An 18,163-nucleotide genomic window follows, 5' to 3' on the forward strand; every position below is an offset into this window, starting at 1 on the left:
GAGTTTCAACTATCTCATTAAAAGCAACTTTTTCCAGAGCCTACTATGAATTCACTGAGGCGTCGTTTCTTAGCCACTTTCATTGATATCTTAATTATTAGATATTATATAATTATATAATTATATTATTAATAATATAAATTAGTACACCTAGTATTATGGTATTCTGGTACATTGTCGATTTTTTGAATGAAATAATCTTTTCTATGTTATTTTTATTAGAATGGTTATAATAAAGAGGGCTAGGGATACCCTGTTAGAAAGATAAGGTAATTAAGGGCTTATTTTTCCGTATTTATTATAATTTTGCCAATAACTTTGGTTTGACAAAAGATATCAAGATGCGGTTTTCGCTAAATTTTTAAACTTTTATTACTCTTTAGTATCAGCTAAAATTACATATACTATCGCATTTAACTTTTTCGAAAAAACGCGTAATGTTTGTTAAATTGTAAGACAGCGCCCCCTAGCGTCTACGGTCAAAAGCTTATTTTTATTGTTTATATGGCATAATATAGAGTAAGAAACGCTCTTTTAAACGAGCCCTCACTTGTTGAATTCCGATCAACCAGTCCGGAGTTATTAACATTTTAATAAAAACAGATCTAACCTTCCCCCACCACTTTATTTTAGCAGATCGGGGAAAATGGTTCTAACAAAAAATATGCAAAAATTACTGAAGATTATGAATCTATTATTTATAGTATACGTTATCTAGGCAAAATTGTGTAAAACTTCTTATTTTTAATAGCAGTTGCACCCTCTAGCGGCCGCTCTACAAACTTGAAAATAATTTCCAGCAATTTCTCATGCTCTCTTTAGTTATAAATATTTTTTTCCGCAAGCTCTACGACTAATACTTTCCGAGATACAGCCGAGAGCTATTCTTAGTGGGACACCCTGTACAGTTGTACAAATATAGGAAGAGACTTGAGGATAGGACCGGTAGCGCGTTATTTTATATATCTCACGTCTCTAGCTATACTTGTTAAGTTGTACATCAATGTTTTACAATAAAATATTTCCTTGTTTCTTTTAAACCTTCTTGATATTAAAATTTCATAGACAGAAAATAATATATCGATTTCATTTTATTCTGTTATTCACAAATTCTAATCCTTTTTGAAAGACCAGCGTAGCTTTGAATAATTTATTATCTGCTCAAACAAAACACCAAATCGCCAGAAGTCTCAATTCAATACCGGCTTTGTTGGTGTGGTTTTTTTTTCGTCTTTTTTTTGGAAACCAATTCATTTGATTAATCGAAAATGGATAACTCTTTGGAAAAGTCCCTTTTATTAAATACGCGTACGTATCCCTTTATACACGTATAAAGTTTATTTTTGCTGTTTCAATCCAAACAGGGTAATAGATTTATCCATTTTCGGAAAATGCCGAATGTTTTTTCGTTGATTTCATGTTGTTTTTTTCGTCAGTTACGCTAGTATATTGCTTTTGAACCAGAACTAAATCCAGACCGGTTTTATACAGCATTGTTTGTTTATATTTTTGTAGATTTGCTGCATATAATTTTATTATTACTAACATCTAGTAAAAATAATTGTTAAATTTAAGTATATAATCAATTTTGTTAAAAAATATATTGTGACTATACAGGGTGAGTCTTAAATAAGTGCAAATATTTTATATACGGGCTGATAGATCTCGATAAATCGCTTAAATTTTGATTTCTGGATCTTTTCTGGATTTTCTTTTTTGTAAATTTAATCTACTACCTATGTTGCTATATTATTAAGAAATTATGTTATTTGACTAAAAACTAAAAAAAAATTGCGAGAAGAACTTCATAATCGTGTTCCTAAAAATATTTGTACTTATTTTAAGACTCACTCTGTATAATGTGAAAATAACTTGTGATTGAATGAACATGATGTCATAGCAGGCATGGAAATGTTGACAGTATCAATAACTTATTTTTAATATAATTTTATTACAAAATAAATATAAAATAAAATTTCTAGGCTTACTGTGACGTTGTCTATTGTTTAATCACACCCTAAATTCACTATAAAATATTTATTTTTGTTTTTTTAGATATTTCCTATGCTATTCTAAAGTTTACAGTGGAACATCATAATTTTTAAAATTAAACATCTCTTTATGCTCAAACAATACAGTGAACAGTATTTTTTATCGTAGTTCGTATTGTTGTATGGGAACAAATTTTTAATTTTATGGAAACATGGTAAATAATATTTTAAATTAGTTTAGTTACTCAGAGAAATAAGTAAAACATAGAGGCGCTATGATATGCACAGGAGTTACAAAAAAATGGTGAAAAACTTTAAGAGGTAGGTAGTAAAAATATAGCGTATTTTTTTTAATATTGGGCTCAAAGGTAACCATTACACAGATTTTTTCTTCTAAATGTTCCCAATTTTTTTTTCACAAAAATAGTAAAAAAAAAATTCAGAATAAAATTTAAAAATTACTGATAAATTTTCCAACCTATTTTCTTTACGTTAATTACAAATTTTCGACATTGCTCCTTTTAAAGTTTTTCTCATATTGTATTAAAACATCCTGTATAAATATTTATTTGGTTTTAGTCAATCGCAACATTACTAATGTCTGTCCAACGAATCCAAAAATCTCCTAGCCTACGTGATCGAAAAAAAAACGCCGTCTGGGGAATGTCTATCGATAATAATTTTGGCGAGGTCAATCTCTAGACGTCTTTTTAGAAGACTTTTTTTTCAAAAAATAACTAGATATCATCTGAAATGGAATTATAAGGATATCGTTAGAGTATCCATTTTTTTATAACGAGAAAACGTCAGTAATCGCGATAATTTGAAAACTCAGTTTTTTAACACATAACACGCGATGATCTAATCAAGAACCACATTATAGATATTGAAACTTCTTTTTTTATTATTTCGAAGTTCGGATTTTTTACAAGATATTTAAATAAGAAAAATTCGATAGGTTTTTTTCCATTCAAAAATTTTAAAAGCCCCATGCATTTACTTTTAGTGCATAACGATTTTCAGCAATCGTGTACATTTTTTATTTATAAAGATTTCGATATATCGATTTTTGAATTCAGAAGAGTTCTAATAGCGCGACCACTGTCGAACACCAACTTAATTTCACTTATTTTTACCAAAAGTGCAAGTGTTTCTAACTTGCACTTAAAAAATTATAAGTTATAGGGAAAATTACAACTACTCGTTAAAAAATAAACAAGTATCACGAGACGTAATTAAATCGTGAAGCTGAACACATGTTGTACCGGTCGACCGCGACGAATCTGCTATATCCCCTTCTACGTCTCTTAGCAATGTGCGTAGTTTCTCGGTTTATTTCATACGTTTGGCAACGTTTTTACTGCCCTCTCTTTGTTCAGTACATTATAAACGCATTGTACTCTTCTTACATACGGAAATCTCTACCCAAAACTAACCTTGTACAATTTACCTGTGAAATAAAATAACAAGACACAACTGTCACCGTCATGTATCCTTTTGTTGGACAGACTATGATATGTAAGATAAAACACTATAATTGATTGTGAACCTAAAAAACATATTTCATTTTCTCATATTGAATTAATCTAATATCAACCTATCATGTTTGATAGTGCCTCGTATGTTTTAATTATAAAAAAAACACTTATAAATTCAAAGCATCATCGGTCTGGATTTAGTTCGTTAAGTTAGAACCCCGCTCTCCCCCATATCGTTCCCGATATTATTTCGATTTATTTTTTTTTCCAGAAAAAGATCTTCATTATCATTTGCCTAGTAGTCCTTCTCGTCATTCTAATAATAATTTTATCCACAACGCTTTAGGACTAGTGAGGGACCTCTCGATAAAAATTTGCAATATATTCACACCTCTGTACAGGGTGGGTCAGATTCGACGCTTTTAAATGGAAACACCCTTTTCTATAGGAGATAGACGAAAACCAATATCGGTGTCTGGACCTCAATTTTCATCAAAAACGTGATGGTGAAAACCGCACATCAATATCTTTTACCGTTTCGGAGTTACGGGGTGTTTTTCAAAAATGTGCATTTTTAACAAATCGCTGTAACTTTTTTGCTATGGAAAATTTTTATTTCTATGAAAACATTTCCAAAGCACCTTTTTACGTAGAATTTAATGGTTTAAGTATAATTTTTTTAAAATTGATAATTTAAGAGTTATCAACAGAAAAATTGATTTTTTTATTTGGGACACCCTCTATATTTTTAATTAACTGTAAAGAATTTAAAATTACTTTTCCAAAAATATAGCACACTTGATATTTTGTTATAATCCCCTTCGAAATACAGAATTTTTAAAAGTTCGCCACTTTTAACTAGTATAGGCTTTGGACCCCTTATTGATGATATGCCCTTAATGGAACTCGAAAACATATTTTTCCAGCAAGACGACGCACCGCCTCTGAACGCTGAAGCTATCAGCAAATTTTTGCAACTAATTTCAAGAATAATTGAATAACTAACCAAGACTCAGCCGTTGGCCGTCGAGGCCGCCTGACTTAGTGCCCATGGATCTAATCCTATGGATATATTTGCAGAAGAATAAAGGTTCCTTCTTCCGTATAATCTAGACAAGAACTAGAAATACTTAGCAGTTATGAGAGGGTATCTTTCACCCCTACTGAGTTAATGAATTCCGCGAGAAATGTTCAAAAACTGCCCCGTCTGTCCATAACAGAAGACGGTCGATATGTCGAACACCTGTAGCAAAATCTCATGACTTGGTTTGCTATTTATATTTATTGTTATTAGATATAGTTTAAATGTGTTGATGTTGGTTAAATATATTTTAAATTGTTATAAAATTCTGCATCTCTCATAACAAATATTATTTTCGTTTTAATTGATGCTCACAGCTTGAATTTTTTGCATTATAGCCGGTGCCTTTCAAAGCCTACTCATTTAAAGCGGGCAAATTTTTATATACTTTATATCTCGAAGAGGAATCGAGCAAAATATCAAGTGTGTTATATTTTTGTAAAGGTAATTTTAAATTATTTTCAATAAACTTAAAATATACAGGGTGTCCCATATAAAAAATCAAATTTTCTGTTAATAATTCTTAAATCATTAATTTTAAAAAAAATTATACTTAAACCATTAAATTCTACGTAAAAAGGTACTTTGGAAATGTTTTCATAAAAATACAAAATTTTCCATAGCAAAAAAGTTACAGCGATTTATTAAAAATGCATATTTTTGAAAAACACCCCGTAACTCCGAAACGGTAACAGATATCGATATGCGGTTTTCACCATCATGTTTTTGACAAAAATTGAGCTCCAGACACCGATATTAGTTTTTGTCTATCTCCTATAGAAAAGGGTGTTTCCATTTAAAAGCGTCGAATTTGACCCACCCTGTACAGTGGTTTCCGGACAAATAAAAAAATAAAAATTGTTAGAGTTTAGTAGCTCTTTCGAGAACGTGTAAGGTGAAATGGCCGATTTAGTGAGGAATATTAGCGTGAGGGAGAGTCGTTTAGGCTGGAACTCTTCCTCACCGATTATGTTTTTTTTTATAAACAGGGTGTACTTATAGTTACTGTACCTGAAGTGATACAGATTTTGTTGTTTAGGTTTGTTCGTAGACGTTTTCGAAGTAACTGCCAAAACCCTAGAGGTTAACGTAGATAGATCTTTTGTATGAGTCATTTAATTATAAGTAAATACATATTATTGGTATGGCATAAAGTTGTATTTTAACTTATTTTTTTCTTTAAGGGTTTATTGAGAACACTCGTCTATAAAATTGTGTTTCATTGTTTAAAAATTGCAGTAAAAATTTTAAGGCTTCATTTCTCCAAGGGTATCTAAGTTTTTAATACTAAATAATTACTGAAGTTTATTTATTGATCAGATATTGTGTTGCAATAATAAACGAAATACTACCTTATACAGGGTGTCTAAAATTTTTTATTAAATAATTACTAGCTTTAAACGCCAATAACTTGTTTAATTTAAATGGAACACCCTGTATATTTTACGAGAATCAGATGCACAATTTAATTGTCTATCCAATTGTATTATACCATTTTTTACCTATCTCTTCAAGTTTTTGTAGAAGTAGCATTTTCTTATAATTTAGACCTCATTTATCACTATACCCATGGAATATTGACATTTTAGATTATTTTAAAAATGTAACAAATTTTCAAAGAGTACTAAGTACAAAGAGATACTAATATGGTCGATATAATTCGCTTATTTAATGTTAATATAATGCCAATATAAAAAATAAATCTTATTTTTACGTGATAAATCTCTCACGGGCATGTTTTTTGAAACACCGGTATATTTCACTGGAAAAACGATTTTCACTGTGAAGCAAAATTTGATAACTGAACTAGAGCAAAATTTTATTTAAAATGTAATTTTATAGCCAAATTAATTGAATTTATTGTATTTTTTTTTAATAATTTCATAATTCTTCATTAATTTAAAAAAAGCACCACTAGTTGTTCCATGTAATAAAAATAATAAAAAATAATTAATTGTATGTGATAATCGGCCATTTCATTCAAATAAATCTTCTATGTAAATATAAATATCAGTAAATATAATTTATTACGTATTGATAAGAAAAATACTGACACCTAGACTAGGGGTTTTCTTTATTTTGTAAATATTATGATTTTTTTTGTATAATTTGAACGATGTTTATTAAAATTATTGTACATTTTTTCGATTTTTGCAGGATTTTTTTTTGTTGTTATTGTTTCAACCAGTATTTTCTATATGGCGACATTACAACTAATTAATTTATTCAGATTGGGTTAGAGAAAGGCATTAAAATAACAAAACTAATTGCAACATAAAATAATATTAAGAAACAAATATGAGTTTTATAAAAAAATAACTGTCAGTTACAAAATTAAACTCTTCTTTGTGTGAAAGAAAAAATAATAATTATACTCCCTATATTGTTATGTCTTAATGAGTTCTATTTCTTATTTTTAACTATAAAAACACTTTCTTCCAAAATTTCAAATAAAACTGAAGTGCTTGTTGTCAATTTGTGAAAAAAAATCTACTTAAGAGCCAGTGAATAAGAAATGTCAAACATTTCTTAAATTTTTTATTGTGGCTATCATATTGAAGAATATAAAAATTTCTGTAATACAGTAAAAATATTTTCTTGATATTAATATTGGTATCAAAAAAAGTGTTTTAGTGTGTTATAGATACCAAACTAAACAAACCTCATTGTGGATATTTTAAAGATTTGAGGTTATACAAACTATGTTGCAATTTTACAATATGGAGATTATAGATTTATCCTCCACAAGGTATACGAAAAATTCGTATAACTCAACATACAATATTATATCTCGTTGAATGATAGCTTCGTTTTTGTATGGTATAAATATATCAAACGCCTTAGCAATAATATTTTAGAATTATATATTATACATTTTTCGTCTTGGAAAAGAGACATAAAAACAAACTAAAAAATGATTAAAATAAATAAATACAGTGGTTTTTTAAGCTTGAAGCTTTCTATACGCTTGGTCTTTTCTTAGCAATGAAAATGCAAGATGTTTCTTAAAAAAACTTATTTTGTTTGTCATAATATAATTAGCAGAATACTTTAAATAATAAATGAGATCCTCATGAGATTGTCTTAATTTAACTTTTCTAAATCTTTCTCGAGATAATTTAATATTTTGTATAATATCCTGTGCATTAAGGGTGTGTCTGCGTCTATAAAGAAAATGTTGTGTGTTGTATTTACACACATTATTCCATATAAAAAAAAACGGGACATAATATGTTGTAATACAACACACAATATAAAATTTTGTGGATGGGAATTCACCTGTTGTACAATATTATATTTTTAATATAAAATTAAATTTAATAAAAATATATTTCGCGGTTGAGAATAAAATGGACTTTAATGAACTATTGGCAGAACGTAGAGAATAAAAATAAATAAATAAAGTGAGTAGGAAAGATCAATTAATAGAGTAATTTAGATATTTATATATGCGTAGTAAATGAGTAATTTTTATAAACTTTAAAAGGAGTCTAGTCATTTGCTGGATGCGTTTTAATTTGAACTAACTTTGTTAAAAAATATAATGTACCTTAAATAAGTCCAAGAATTTTAACTGGTATAATAAATAAAAATCCTCTATGTGGACATTTGAACAAAAACTTGACGCATCGGAGCCAAATATTAAAAACTATTAAAGCTTAGAGTGCCAGACCAGAATTTATTAACGTAGTCTGGCCCTGGTAATTTGCATTTTTTACCCATTTGCAATGAGAATTAATTCAAGTGAAACATTTATCCAGTGGACGACTAGCTTAAAAATCTGTTAAAATATATTGGAGTGTTTTAAACAAATAAGAGTTTTTCCATATCTGCATAACGATTGTTACTTATATCTTTTATAGGGCAATATTGGGTTTCAAGTTGGATTTAAATAAATATAGTGACAATTTGTTTGTTCTTAAAATAAATAGCCACGCATTCATGGGCGCCGGAAGAATGAAATTTAGGGGGGGGCAAGGTAAAAATGAATAAAAAATTGACATTTTTGGTAATTATTGGGAAAACTGGAAATCGTCCGATTTTCACCAAAATTGGTATACACCCTATTTTGAAGTCGTAGATTACGAATCTGAACTTTTTTTTGGCGGTCTCTTACTGTTTTTCAGAAAAACGGAAAATAATTTCGATATCGAATTTTTCTTAATTTCTCATATTTTTAATGTTTTCTAGCTCATATTTTGTTAGGTATTCAATAATCAATAATATTTTTGCTATTTTCTGTTACGTTTTTAACCAATTCTATGCATACTAGAGGAAAATTTGCTAAAATAAATTTGTAAACAATCTGAAAATGTTAGATTATAGCTTTGTTCGGGTTCTTGTTATTACCGATTCTGAACCGTCCAAGAACTCTGCAGCGCATGCGCAAATGTAATAATGTCTTCATATTTCCTTCTGCGCATACGCATCACAGTTCTAGGACGGTTCAGAATCGGTAATAAGAGAAACCCGAAGTAAGTTTATGTGTTTCTGGCATTTAAAGCAACGTTGCCAATGCTAAACCTAAATTTAGCGTGTTTTTTTTCGCTCATTCTGGAATTACGAAAGGCCAGAGAAACGGCTCCTTCCCATAACTGCTATTTTACGAACACGATCTGACTATTTATACCCACGAAGTTGCACGAAAGAGTTTTGATTGCATTGGTTACAACTTCCATGCAGAGGGTGTTAATCTTTTGTTGTTATATTATTAGATTAACTAAAAAAAGATTAACCCCCTCCGCAAAGAAGTTAAAACCAATGCAATCAAAACTCTTCCGCGTAATTTTGTGGATATAGGTGTATATTTAATTATTGTCGATCTCATAATAGGTAATTTATTTAAAATCCCTAATCACCCGAAAAAATAGAAGATATGGCAACGTTGTAAATTTTCAAATTTCTAGATTAGGTCTAGAATATATTTGTCTCTCTTATTACATAGGAGAGAGAAAGAAGGATATATCAAATGTCAAACTTCCATCTGGTCTCAATTTTCTTTGCTATTTTGTTAAGAAAAGTGTTTTTCAGTAAAATGTTGGACACTTTTCTATCCCCAATCAAGTGTGGCTTTTAGATAAACTATAATATAATGAAAATATAGTGAAATTATTACTTTATAGGGCCGAAATAAAGAAAAATTCAATGTTGAAATAATTTTCCGTTTTTCTGAAAAACGGTAAGAGACCGCCAAGAAAAAAATAGATTCGTAATCTACGACCTCAAAATAGTGTGTATACCAATTTTGGTGAAAATCGGACGATTTCCAGTTTTCTCAATAATTACCACATTTTTTATTATTTTAACACCTAACAATTTCATAATAATGATTACTTTTTTTACAGATGGATGTAAGAAGATAGCTTTTATTTTTATTGTTTCAGTGATCCAGGGGGGGGGGCAAATGCCCCCTCTTGCCCCCCCTGTCCGGCGCCCATGCACGCATTCTTCTTTTAATTGCAAAAATATATAATAATTCGAGATATACCCGAAAGTTGTTAATATATCTCAGACAGAAAACTAGTTATTGTAAAAAATGATGCCGTTACTAGAATTAATAAAATATAGGAATACTGTTAGCTTTAGCGTGAATATTTTTCTATGCAGGCTGATTCAAAAATAAAATAGATTTTCTTTTTGTATCAGTCTGTTTGAAACCATTGGATTAGAATGCTATAATAAAAAAATTGGTACTAAAATATAATATTTTTCAGAAAAAAACGCAACTTCTCCAATGGTACTACCCCATAACACAGTCTTACATTTACTTAACTGTGATTTATTTTTAAAAGGATTAAAATGATGGAAATAATAAGTGTGATAGTTCATTTTGCATCTCGTTGCAATACTCATATTAAATATAATGTTATAATAGTTCATGTTAGTGATAGAATTTTAAATAATTGAATGAGATGTTCTGAAGCTACAACTTTTTTTATTGATCTACTACCTATATTTCGTTACATTTTACCAAACCATACTCAAAATTTTGCTTTTTTTATTCATAAGTTATATTTTATAAGCTTATGTTTATAAAAATAGTCATGATTTGAGTATCTACAGTATGTCCTCGGATTATTACAAGAGGAAAGATAAAAAAAAATTATTATTGGCATTTTGAAAAAAATGCATTCTTCATAAAAAATATATTTTTATGTTAATATAGTTATTCAAATATTGTTGGTATTTTTAAAAATATCAAGGATGGACAATTATTAGTGATCAAAAAAAGTTGTAGTTCAGAGATTTTGAGAGATTTCTAATGTATAAAATATATTTATCATTTTTTGGCATTAAAATTGTTTATGTTCTCTGTTCGAAAGTGCATTTATATATTTTTTCTCCGAAATATTGATCAATGCCAAAGATATAAAGTTTGTGTTTTTGTTTATGTATTTCCACATCAGGATTCGTATATATCGTATATATTATGTATATCGTGTGTGTGTAAATATCACGCAGTATCCTATTGAGTTATTTTTAATCGTTTTTTTTATTTAAAACTGTTATATATATTTTGTTAGTATTATTTCGCACATATATTTATGTAGATATATCATAGAAATATTATTTATTAATCAGATTAAATTTTTTTGCAATAATTTTTCGTTTTTGTTTTTCTTTTGGCGTTTTCTAAATATAAGTAATTTGTGATAGAATAAAAACATTGTCACAGTAGGCGTAGAAATATCATTTTAGGGTGAACTCTTAATCAGTTTTATATCGAAAGAATAACTCACTATTTTACCTATGCAAGTTTTGCGAAAACAAAATGAATACATGCGAAGGATACAAATTATTTTATGAAAAAAAACGCTTCTTTCTACACCTACTATGATGTCATTTTTATTCGATCATAATGGTAAAAGAGCATGTTAATAAATACATTTTTACTAGCAGACCATGCAGTCAAACATTGTTTTTTTACCTCTTTTAGTGCCAAGTGTACAAGATATCTTAATAGCCGTTGCATAAAATTCCTTTTCATTTCCTAACATATTTTGATTAAAAGAAAATATGTAAAATTTTGGTTGCCAGTCAAGCTTAATCGTGACTAAAAGTTTATTTGATATGATCTTAAGTTTATTATAATCTGTTTAGTGGACATATATTTTTATTAACATGCTTTATATTAGAGGTAATACAGTAAACCTTTAACGATCTGTTTTATTTTTATGGTGGATGTTCGACATTTTAGAAGAAAATTATGATTATGATCTGCGTGTCCGTGTTGATCGTTATAATCTGCGCAAGCGTTTATGCGAAATTTTTTTAAAGCAGTAAGTACAAAAAAGGATAGAAAAGGATTATAGAATTTTAGGAATTTTTCTTTTTATATATTTATCGATTACTGCATTCAAGTACATACATCGTTGGGTCACCCTAAGAAATCATTTTATTAGAAATTATAATATTTATTTCTTACTGAATTTATATAAAGCTGACCACATTGTAACAGTCTTTTTTTCTAGAGAGCCGAGCAGTCGGGCTTTTTTTCTCTCAGGCGCCACCCCCAAAATTTGGAGTAGTACAGTACAGTGGAGAATACAGGGAAATGGGGTAAAAGCCAGTTAAAGTCGAATATATTTCATAACGAGGTTTATTTAAATAAATTAAATATGAATCCAATATCTTCAAATAAATCAAATATGAAGAAAATATTAAAACATGAAATATCGCAAAATATACTAAAAGAAATTAAATCAGTCATTAGCAAATAATTAAGTTCACAGTATTTAAATTCAAACCTGTAAAGAAATATTATAATAGACAATAAAATAGAAACTTTAATTAAATTCAGATACGTAAGAAATATTATTATGGTAAAATAAAAGAGGAACTTTAATTAACTCTTCATCTGTGAAGAAATTTTATACCATAAAAATAAAATAAAAACTACTGGAACTAAAATTTGTGATTACTAGAATTCTGATAGGGTATCTGGCAAAAAAAAATCGAATCTGTAATATTTCTGAGTTAAAAAAAAGAATGCGATTACCTTTTTGTGAAGAAAATCGGCGTCGGATCAAAACGAAACGGTCTGGTTGTCTGGATCGCCTCTAGCAGCCCGGAATCCGGTCACCCTAATTATTCACGATCAGGTATAAAAAAAACCTAAACGCTCGGTTTTTAACTATCTATACTCATAAATCAGAAATACGCTTTACACTTATTTTAAATCAAATCTCTAGGACCACGATTTATATTTATTTAAAATCAAAAACGGAGATACGGTACTTTTACTTTAAAACTCAAGAATTCGGTTTTTACAGCAGTGCTGATAAAAAAAATAATGGATCAGAATTGACTTAAACTCACGAGGTTTACTTAGTAAAGATCACCGGTACTTAGTCTCAACAGGAAGGCCCCAGTTTCTGCGCTCCCGTCGCTTAAATAATCTTTCCCGTCGGGAACCACGAACCACGTTCGGTTACCATCGTCCTACGACCCATCAAGATTCCTTACAGTAAAAAAAACGGTTTTTACCCGTCGATCCTACAAAAAACCATTTGCTGTTTGTACCAAAAAAAAAGAACTTCAACGTATCCATGCAAATCGACGAAATATTTAACACAATTTTATCAGCAAATAATTTTTAGCATTAAAAATATTTTTCGGTTTTAGACTATCATAACAGTTCTAAAAATAAAAATAAACCAATTTATAAGTTTCTTGAGCAGGTTTGGTTTGGTTTGGTTTGGTTTGCTGTGCTCAACATAATGATCCACATTATGTTGAGCACAGCGTGGAATTAATTTCTATACTAGCAGTTCAAGGCGAGAAACTCTTATATAATTTTATTATATACCTAAAAACTGCAAGAAATTTATTTTCCATTATATAATTTGGGCTAGCCGAAAAAAGCCTTTATTTACTATCGATAGTTGTGCCTCGGTGGTACGAATGTACTACCATTGCACGCAGGCCGCTATCTTGCGATGCGGGACTTAATATCTTACCGCTACTTTACGACAAGTCGTGTTTATATACTCTGCGCTGTGCTCGACATATTGTGGAAACGACCCAAGCTCACCTGATGATGGGGTAGGGCCCCGAAACCGGTAGTGAGAGCAGGTTGATCCACATTATGTCGAGCATAGCGTGGAATTAATTTCTATATTAGCAGTTCAAGGCAAGAAACTCTTATATACTTTTATTCTACTTATATACAGTATGGTTCATAAATCCACAAACGCTATCCGTTCTGGTGATCAAAAAAACAAATATCTAACTATTTTACAATCAGAATATTAACGATAAAAAAAAAGTTATGTCCCAAGGCAGGATCGAACCCTGGCTCTTCGGTGTACCAGCGAAATACTTTCGCGCCGAGCTATCGTGCCGTGTTCGATTTATGTTCACGCCTAGCATTTAACAGATTAAATAAAAAAAATATACGGACTTCATTTGTTTGCCTAATACGTAAACATGTATCAGCTTCTCAAGAAAGGCCATCTCACACTTATCCACTCAGGAACGCGGAGCAAGATCTTTATCTACCTACCCCACGCTCAGAGTTAGTTAAAAGTTCAATGTTATACAACTCGAAAAAAATGCACAATCACCTGCCATTTGAAATCAAATCCATAACATCATTTTTTTCATTTCGCAAAGCATTGAACTCTTATTTACTAGACAAGGCTTTCTACGCCGTAAATGAATTATTATTTGATTTGAAAATCGAATTTGATCTTGAAAACACTGGTCTAATGTTTGCTATTGCTATATTTACTAATGACATCGAAATTAATTTATTTAGAGGTCATTGATATTTTGCTATAAACTGGCTAAATATTTTTGAATATTATTTTAATTTTTTTTGTTCTTTGACATTGTAAACATTTATATATGTTTATTTTAACAATAAGACTGACAATATTATTTGTATAATGTTTTGTATTATCTTTTGTTTGTTTGTTTGTGTACCTTGTTTTTTTTACCTTGTTTGTTAGTTTACCTTTGTCCACAAATTGAAAAATTTTTTGACAATAAAGGCATTTATTTATTTATTTATTTATTATTTATTTATTTATTTACATTACAACATAAATAGAGTCATAACTCCAACCGGAATTCAGATGCCATATTCGCTCTAGGTAACAAGCACAAAATACAATAGACATTTTGAGTAATAATATAAAATGAAAACGGACACTCATTTAACTCTAATAATTTATTTACATCATTAATGTCACATCAATAAATTCACAAGAGAACGGCTTCATCGACATCCATTGTAACAATGTTTCTGTCCCAACCACTGAAGGTATGTTTTATATTTCTTTTGGTAAATTAATTCACTTTTAGGTGAAAGGAACACTTGTCGTGTTTCTTCAGTTTTTTTTAATATTTCCTTCGTTTTAATGGAAACGTACTTGAAGGTGTTCCGAAAAAGGCGTTTTTTGACAGAAAACTGAGCTCCATTAACAAAAACCGCCAATTTATAAACAGGTCATTTAATACAATAGTAACCTGGCAACATAGTTCCCACCAGCATCTTTAAAACAAATATTCCGGAAAATTAATAAATTCTAACATTTGTATCGTTTTAAAATGAGACAAAACAATACTAAATTCAGTAAGAAATAAAATTATATGTATATGTACCAGGGGAATTATAAAGTGTTAATAACCTCGGGCAGTTATTGTCGGGAATAATTCCTTTGACACATAAATAATTATTAATTCTTTTTTAGAATTTTTCTACTAAAGAATTTTTGAAAATTTCTAATAGATTAATTTTACGAGTGCCCTGCATTTTTACTCATAAGTTAAATAGTCATATTCATAGATAGGTTAACTTTTATAACGGTTGTTCAGTTCCTGTTTTTACCGGACTAGCGCATTTTTTTTCATACTATTAATATGGAAAAACAGGAAATATTGAACATCCGTTAACTTTTTTGCATCGAAAATAATATCAAAACTAACTCTAAACTGAACTATACACAAAACAGTATACATATTTCGATGTAGAAAATAATAATTATGGTTTGAAGTTTCTCAACTTTTATATTTCAACAGCTTTGATTGCATCAATCAATATCATTTCATTATACATAATTTTCAACATTATATTTATATTCTTATTAGAATAGTAGTTTATTTCGCATAAATTCTTGAATTTTGGCATGTTATACAATAAACATTTTTAACGCAGTTTACGCTTTTATCATAGAAAAATGAATCGATAGGCTGGCTTAAATTTTGGAATATATTTTCAGATCTACGGGTAAGTAATTTGAAATTTCTTCAAGAAAAAATACCAAACATCCAAAATGATTAAAAGAAAAATTCAAAAAGAACTCTGCTACACTACACTACCCAGTATTTATTTTGATTTACTTTCTTGATTTTGTTTTTAATATTGTCCCGAAATATAAGTGACAAAAGGCACATAGTGTAGTGTAGTTTTAACGAATAAAAAAAGTACAATTCTGATCTATTAATCAAAAATTTTTGTTTTTTCTTTTATGGAAAATTGCAGAAGAGAATTATGATCATGATATGTTTGGCTATATTGGCTATTATACTAACATGTACCATTGGAGGATATTTGGGACTGGTCTAAATCATGGCGGTAAGTAGCTCATCATTCACCGTCGACGAGTTCCATTCACTTGAAATGCGCTCGTAGATAAAATTTAATGGCTGTTGTAGTTTTTTTTAATAATATAACACGATATAAGGATTATTTAATTATACCGTCGCAGATATCTATTGTAAATACACCTGAGTTTATATATTATATGGTCAAAAAAAACGGTCTTAGAGTGTGTTATCGATCTACATTTCTAAGCCCCCCTGACGCTGTTTTTTTCGGTTGTATGCTATATTGACATGTTCCTTGTAATGAGTCACAATTATTTCTGTTGAAAAAATTAAGGAAGTTCCAACTTGTTATTACATTGACTGACTGTCATAATCTAGTACTGAAATCCAAAGGATTATTGGGATTTTTTTATATGATATTTTAAGATATTAATGGCTTTTTCGTTATTTGCTATTTATTTAAAAGTGCAACTGTCCATATTCACATAGCAAGTCGATAAACGTATCACACCATAAGATTAACAATCTTCTTTCACATCACACGTTTTGGCGCCCAACGTTGGGCCCCACGCCCCACGTTGGGCGCCAAAACGTAAAAGAAGGTTTGTTAATCTAATGGCGTTATGCGATTCCCAACTTAAAGCGTTGCTTGCATGGACATGCGCTTTACTATCGCGCTTCTAAATAAATAGCAAAGAACGTAAATAAAAAGTTATTAGTATCTTCAAAATATAAAGTCATAATAATCTTTTGGATTTCAGTTCTAGACTATAAGTTGTATTAGTCTTCCTGGTTCCTTATGTCGTGTTCCATAAAACACCAAATCGTTTGCCAGTAAATTAATATTTTTTGCTTTTCCAGATGACTCGCCATAGCTACGAAAGAAGATCATGCGACAGCTTCAAACTCTTTCGTTTCGTCATAATAGCAGATTCTAGCTTTAATATTGCAGTTACATTATACATAGAACAGACTAGTTTAGAGAGAAGAAAAATTTAGGAATTTCAACAAGATTTTGCTCTAGCAATAAAATGAGAAATAATGTCGTATATATAAATACTTATACATATACTAAGTGAATTAATTTTTAATGAAAACAATGGTGTGATATTTTATCGTTTTCGGTTTTTCCGTAGTAGCGTGTAGATCACAGAGAAATAAGTATACATAGAGACGTCTTGACGTATATACATACAATTCCAAGATAACTAGGACATGAAAAAACAATGGACCTTAAAAAAGAACGTAAACAATGATATGTTGCATTTTTTACTATTATTTTACATACATAATCTAAAAAAACAGAAAGAAAAATTCTGCTAAGCAGTTTATAAATTCCTCTATGTTTACATATTTTTCTGGTGTATAGTTATAGAAACTTTTCACTCTTGGTTTTCTCAACTGAAAAGTTTCTATTGTTTTAAAAGAAACAAATTGTTTATATTTGTAATTGATATTTCATAATAGGAATCATGTAACTATATAAGACGTTGTAAAAATATTATTTTTAATGTCAAGAGGTTCTAATTTGTAGAAATCTAATTCTTTAAACTATATCTTTAATCTACGTTTAAATAGTTCAATTATATTAGTTCATGTATGTATATGTTACAAGAGTTATATGAAATCAAATTTGTATTTCACAAAGATAATTATAAAACATAATAAAACACTTTTTTTACTGATCAGATAATACATAAGTTAAAACGTTACATATTGAAAGGTCTTTTTAATAATAGTAATAATTTAAGCTTCTAAACAAAACGTTGATCTAATATAATTGATCTATAAAATTCATACTAAACCCTGTTCTATCTTCCATTCGCAATAATACCTTTTGAACTCTATCCCCATTTATAGAGACGAGGCTACTACGCCTGTAAAAGAGATTATTTTCATATAAGAGTAGATTTTTCTTAAAAAATATGGAGTAGATAAACCATAACGAGACGTACTAAGTCTACTTACACTTAAAAGTGCACAATCAGTAGCTTTTTCGAGGCCTAAGAGTTTAAGTCACATTTCCAAAAAAAAGATAAACTGTACCTGTTTTTAACAAA

General features: G+C 29.3%; 1 protein-coding gene across 5 annotated transcripts in view; it reads left to right on the forward strand.

The window, feature by feature from the left end:
• Positions 1-17,137, forward strand: part of LOC115890765 (syntaxin-1A) — a 98,475-nt gene extending 81,338 nt beyond the window's left edge. For 2 of the 5 annotated variants that reach the window (XR_004051698.1, XR_004051699.1), the window contains exons 9-10: positions 2,056-2,206; positions 3,741-3,877. Coding sequence is in view for 3 of the 5 variants with exons in the window: in XM_030911088.1 (XP_030766948.1) it covers positions 16,039-16,122 (84 nt within the window). In the remaining 2 variants the exon portion in view is untranslated. Of the gene's footprint in view, positions 1-2,055; positions 2,207-3,740; positions 3,933-16,038; positions 16,132-16,964 lie in introns of those variants that run through there. The other 3 variants (XM_030911088.1, XM_030911090.1, XM_030911089.1) reach the window with 3 other exon arrangements.
• The last annotated feature ends 1,026 nt before the right edge of the window (positions 17,138-18,163 follow it).

Source organism: Sitophilus oryzae, unplaced genomic scaffold (assembly GCF_002938485.1).
Source record: "Sitophilus oryzae breed Bouriz unplaced genomic scaffold, Soryzae_2.0 scaffold_910_pilon_pilon, whole genome shotgun sequence".
Classification (NCBI taxonomy): Eukaryota; Metazoa; Arthropoda; class Insecta; order Coleoptera; family Curculionidae; genus Sitophilus; species Sitophilus oryzae.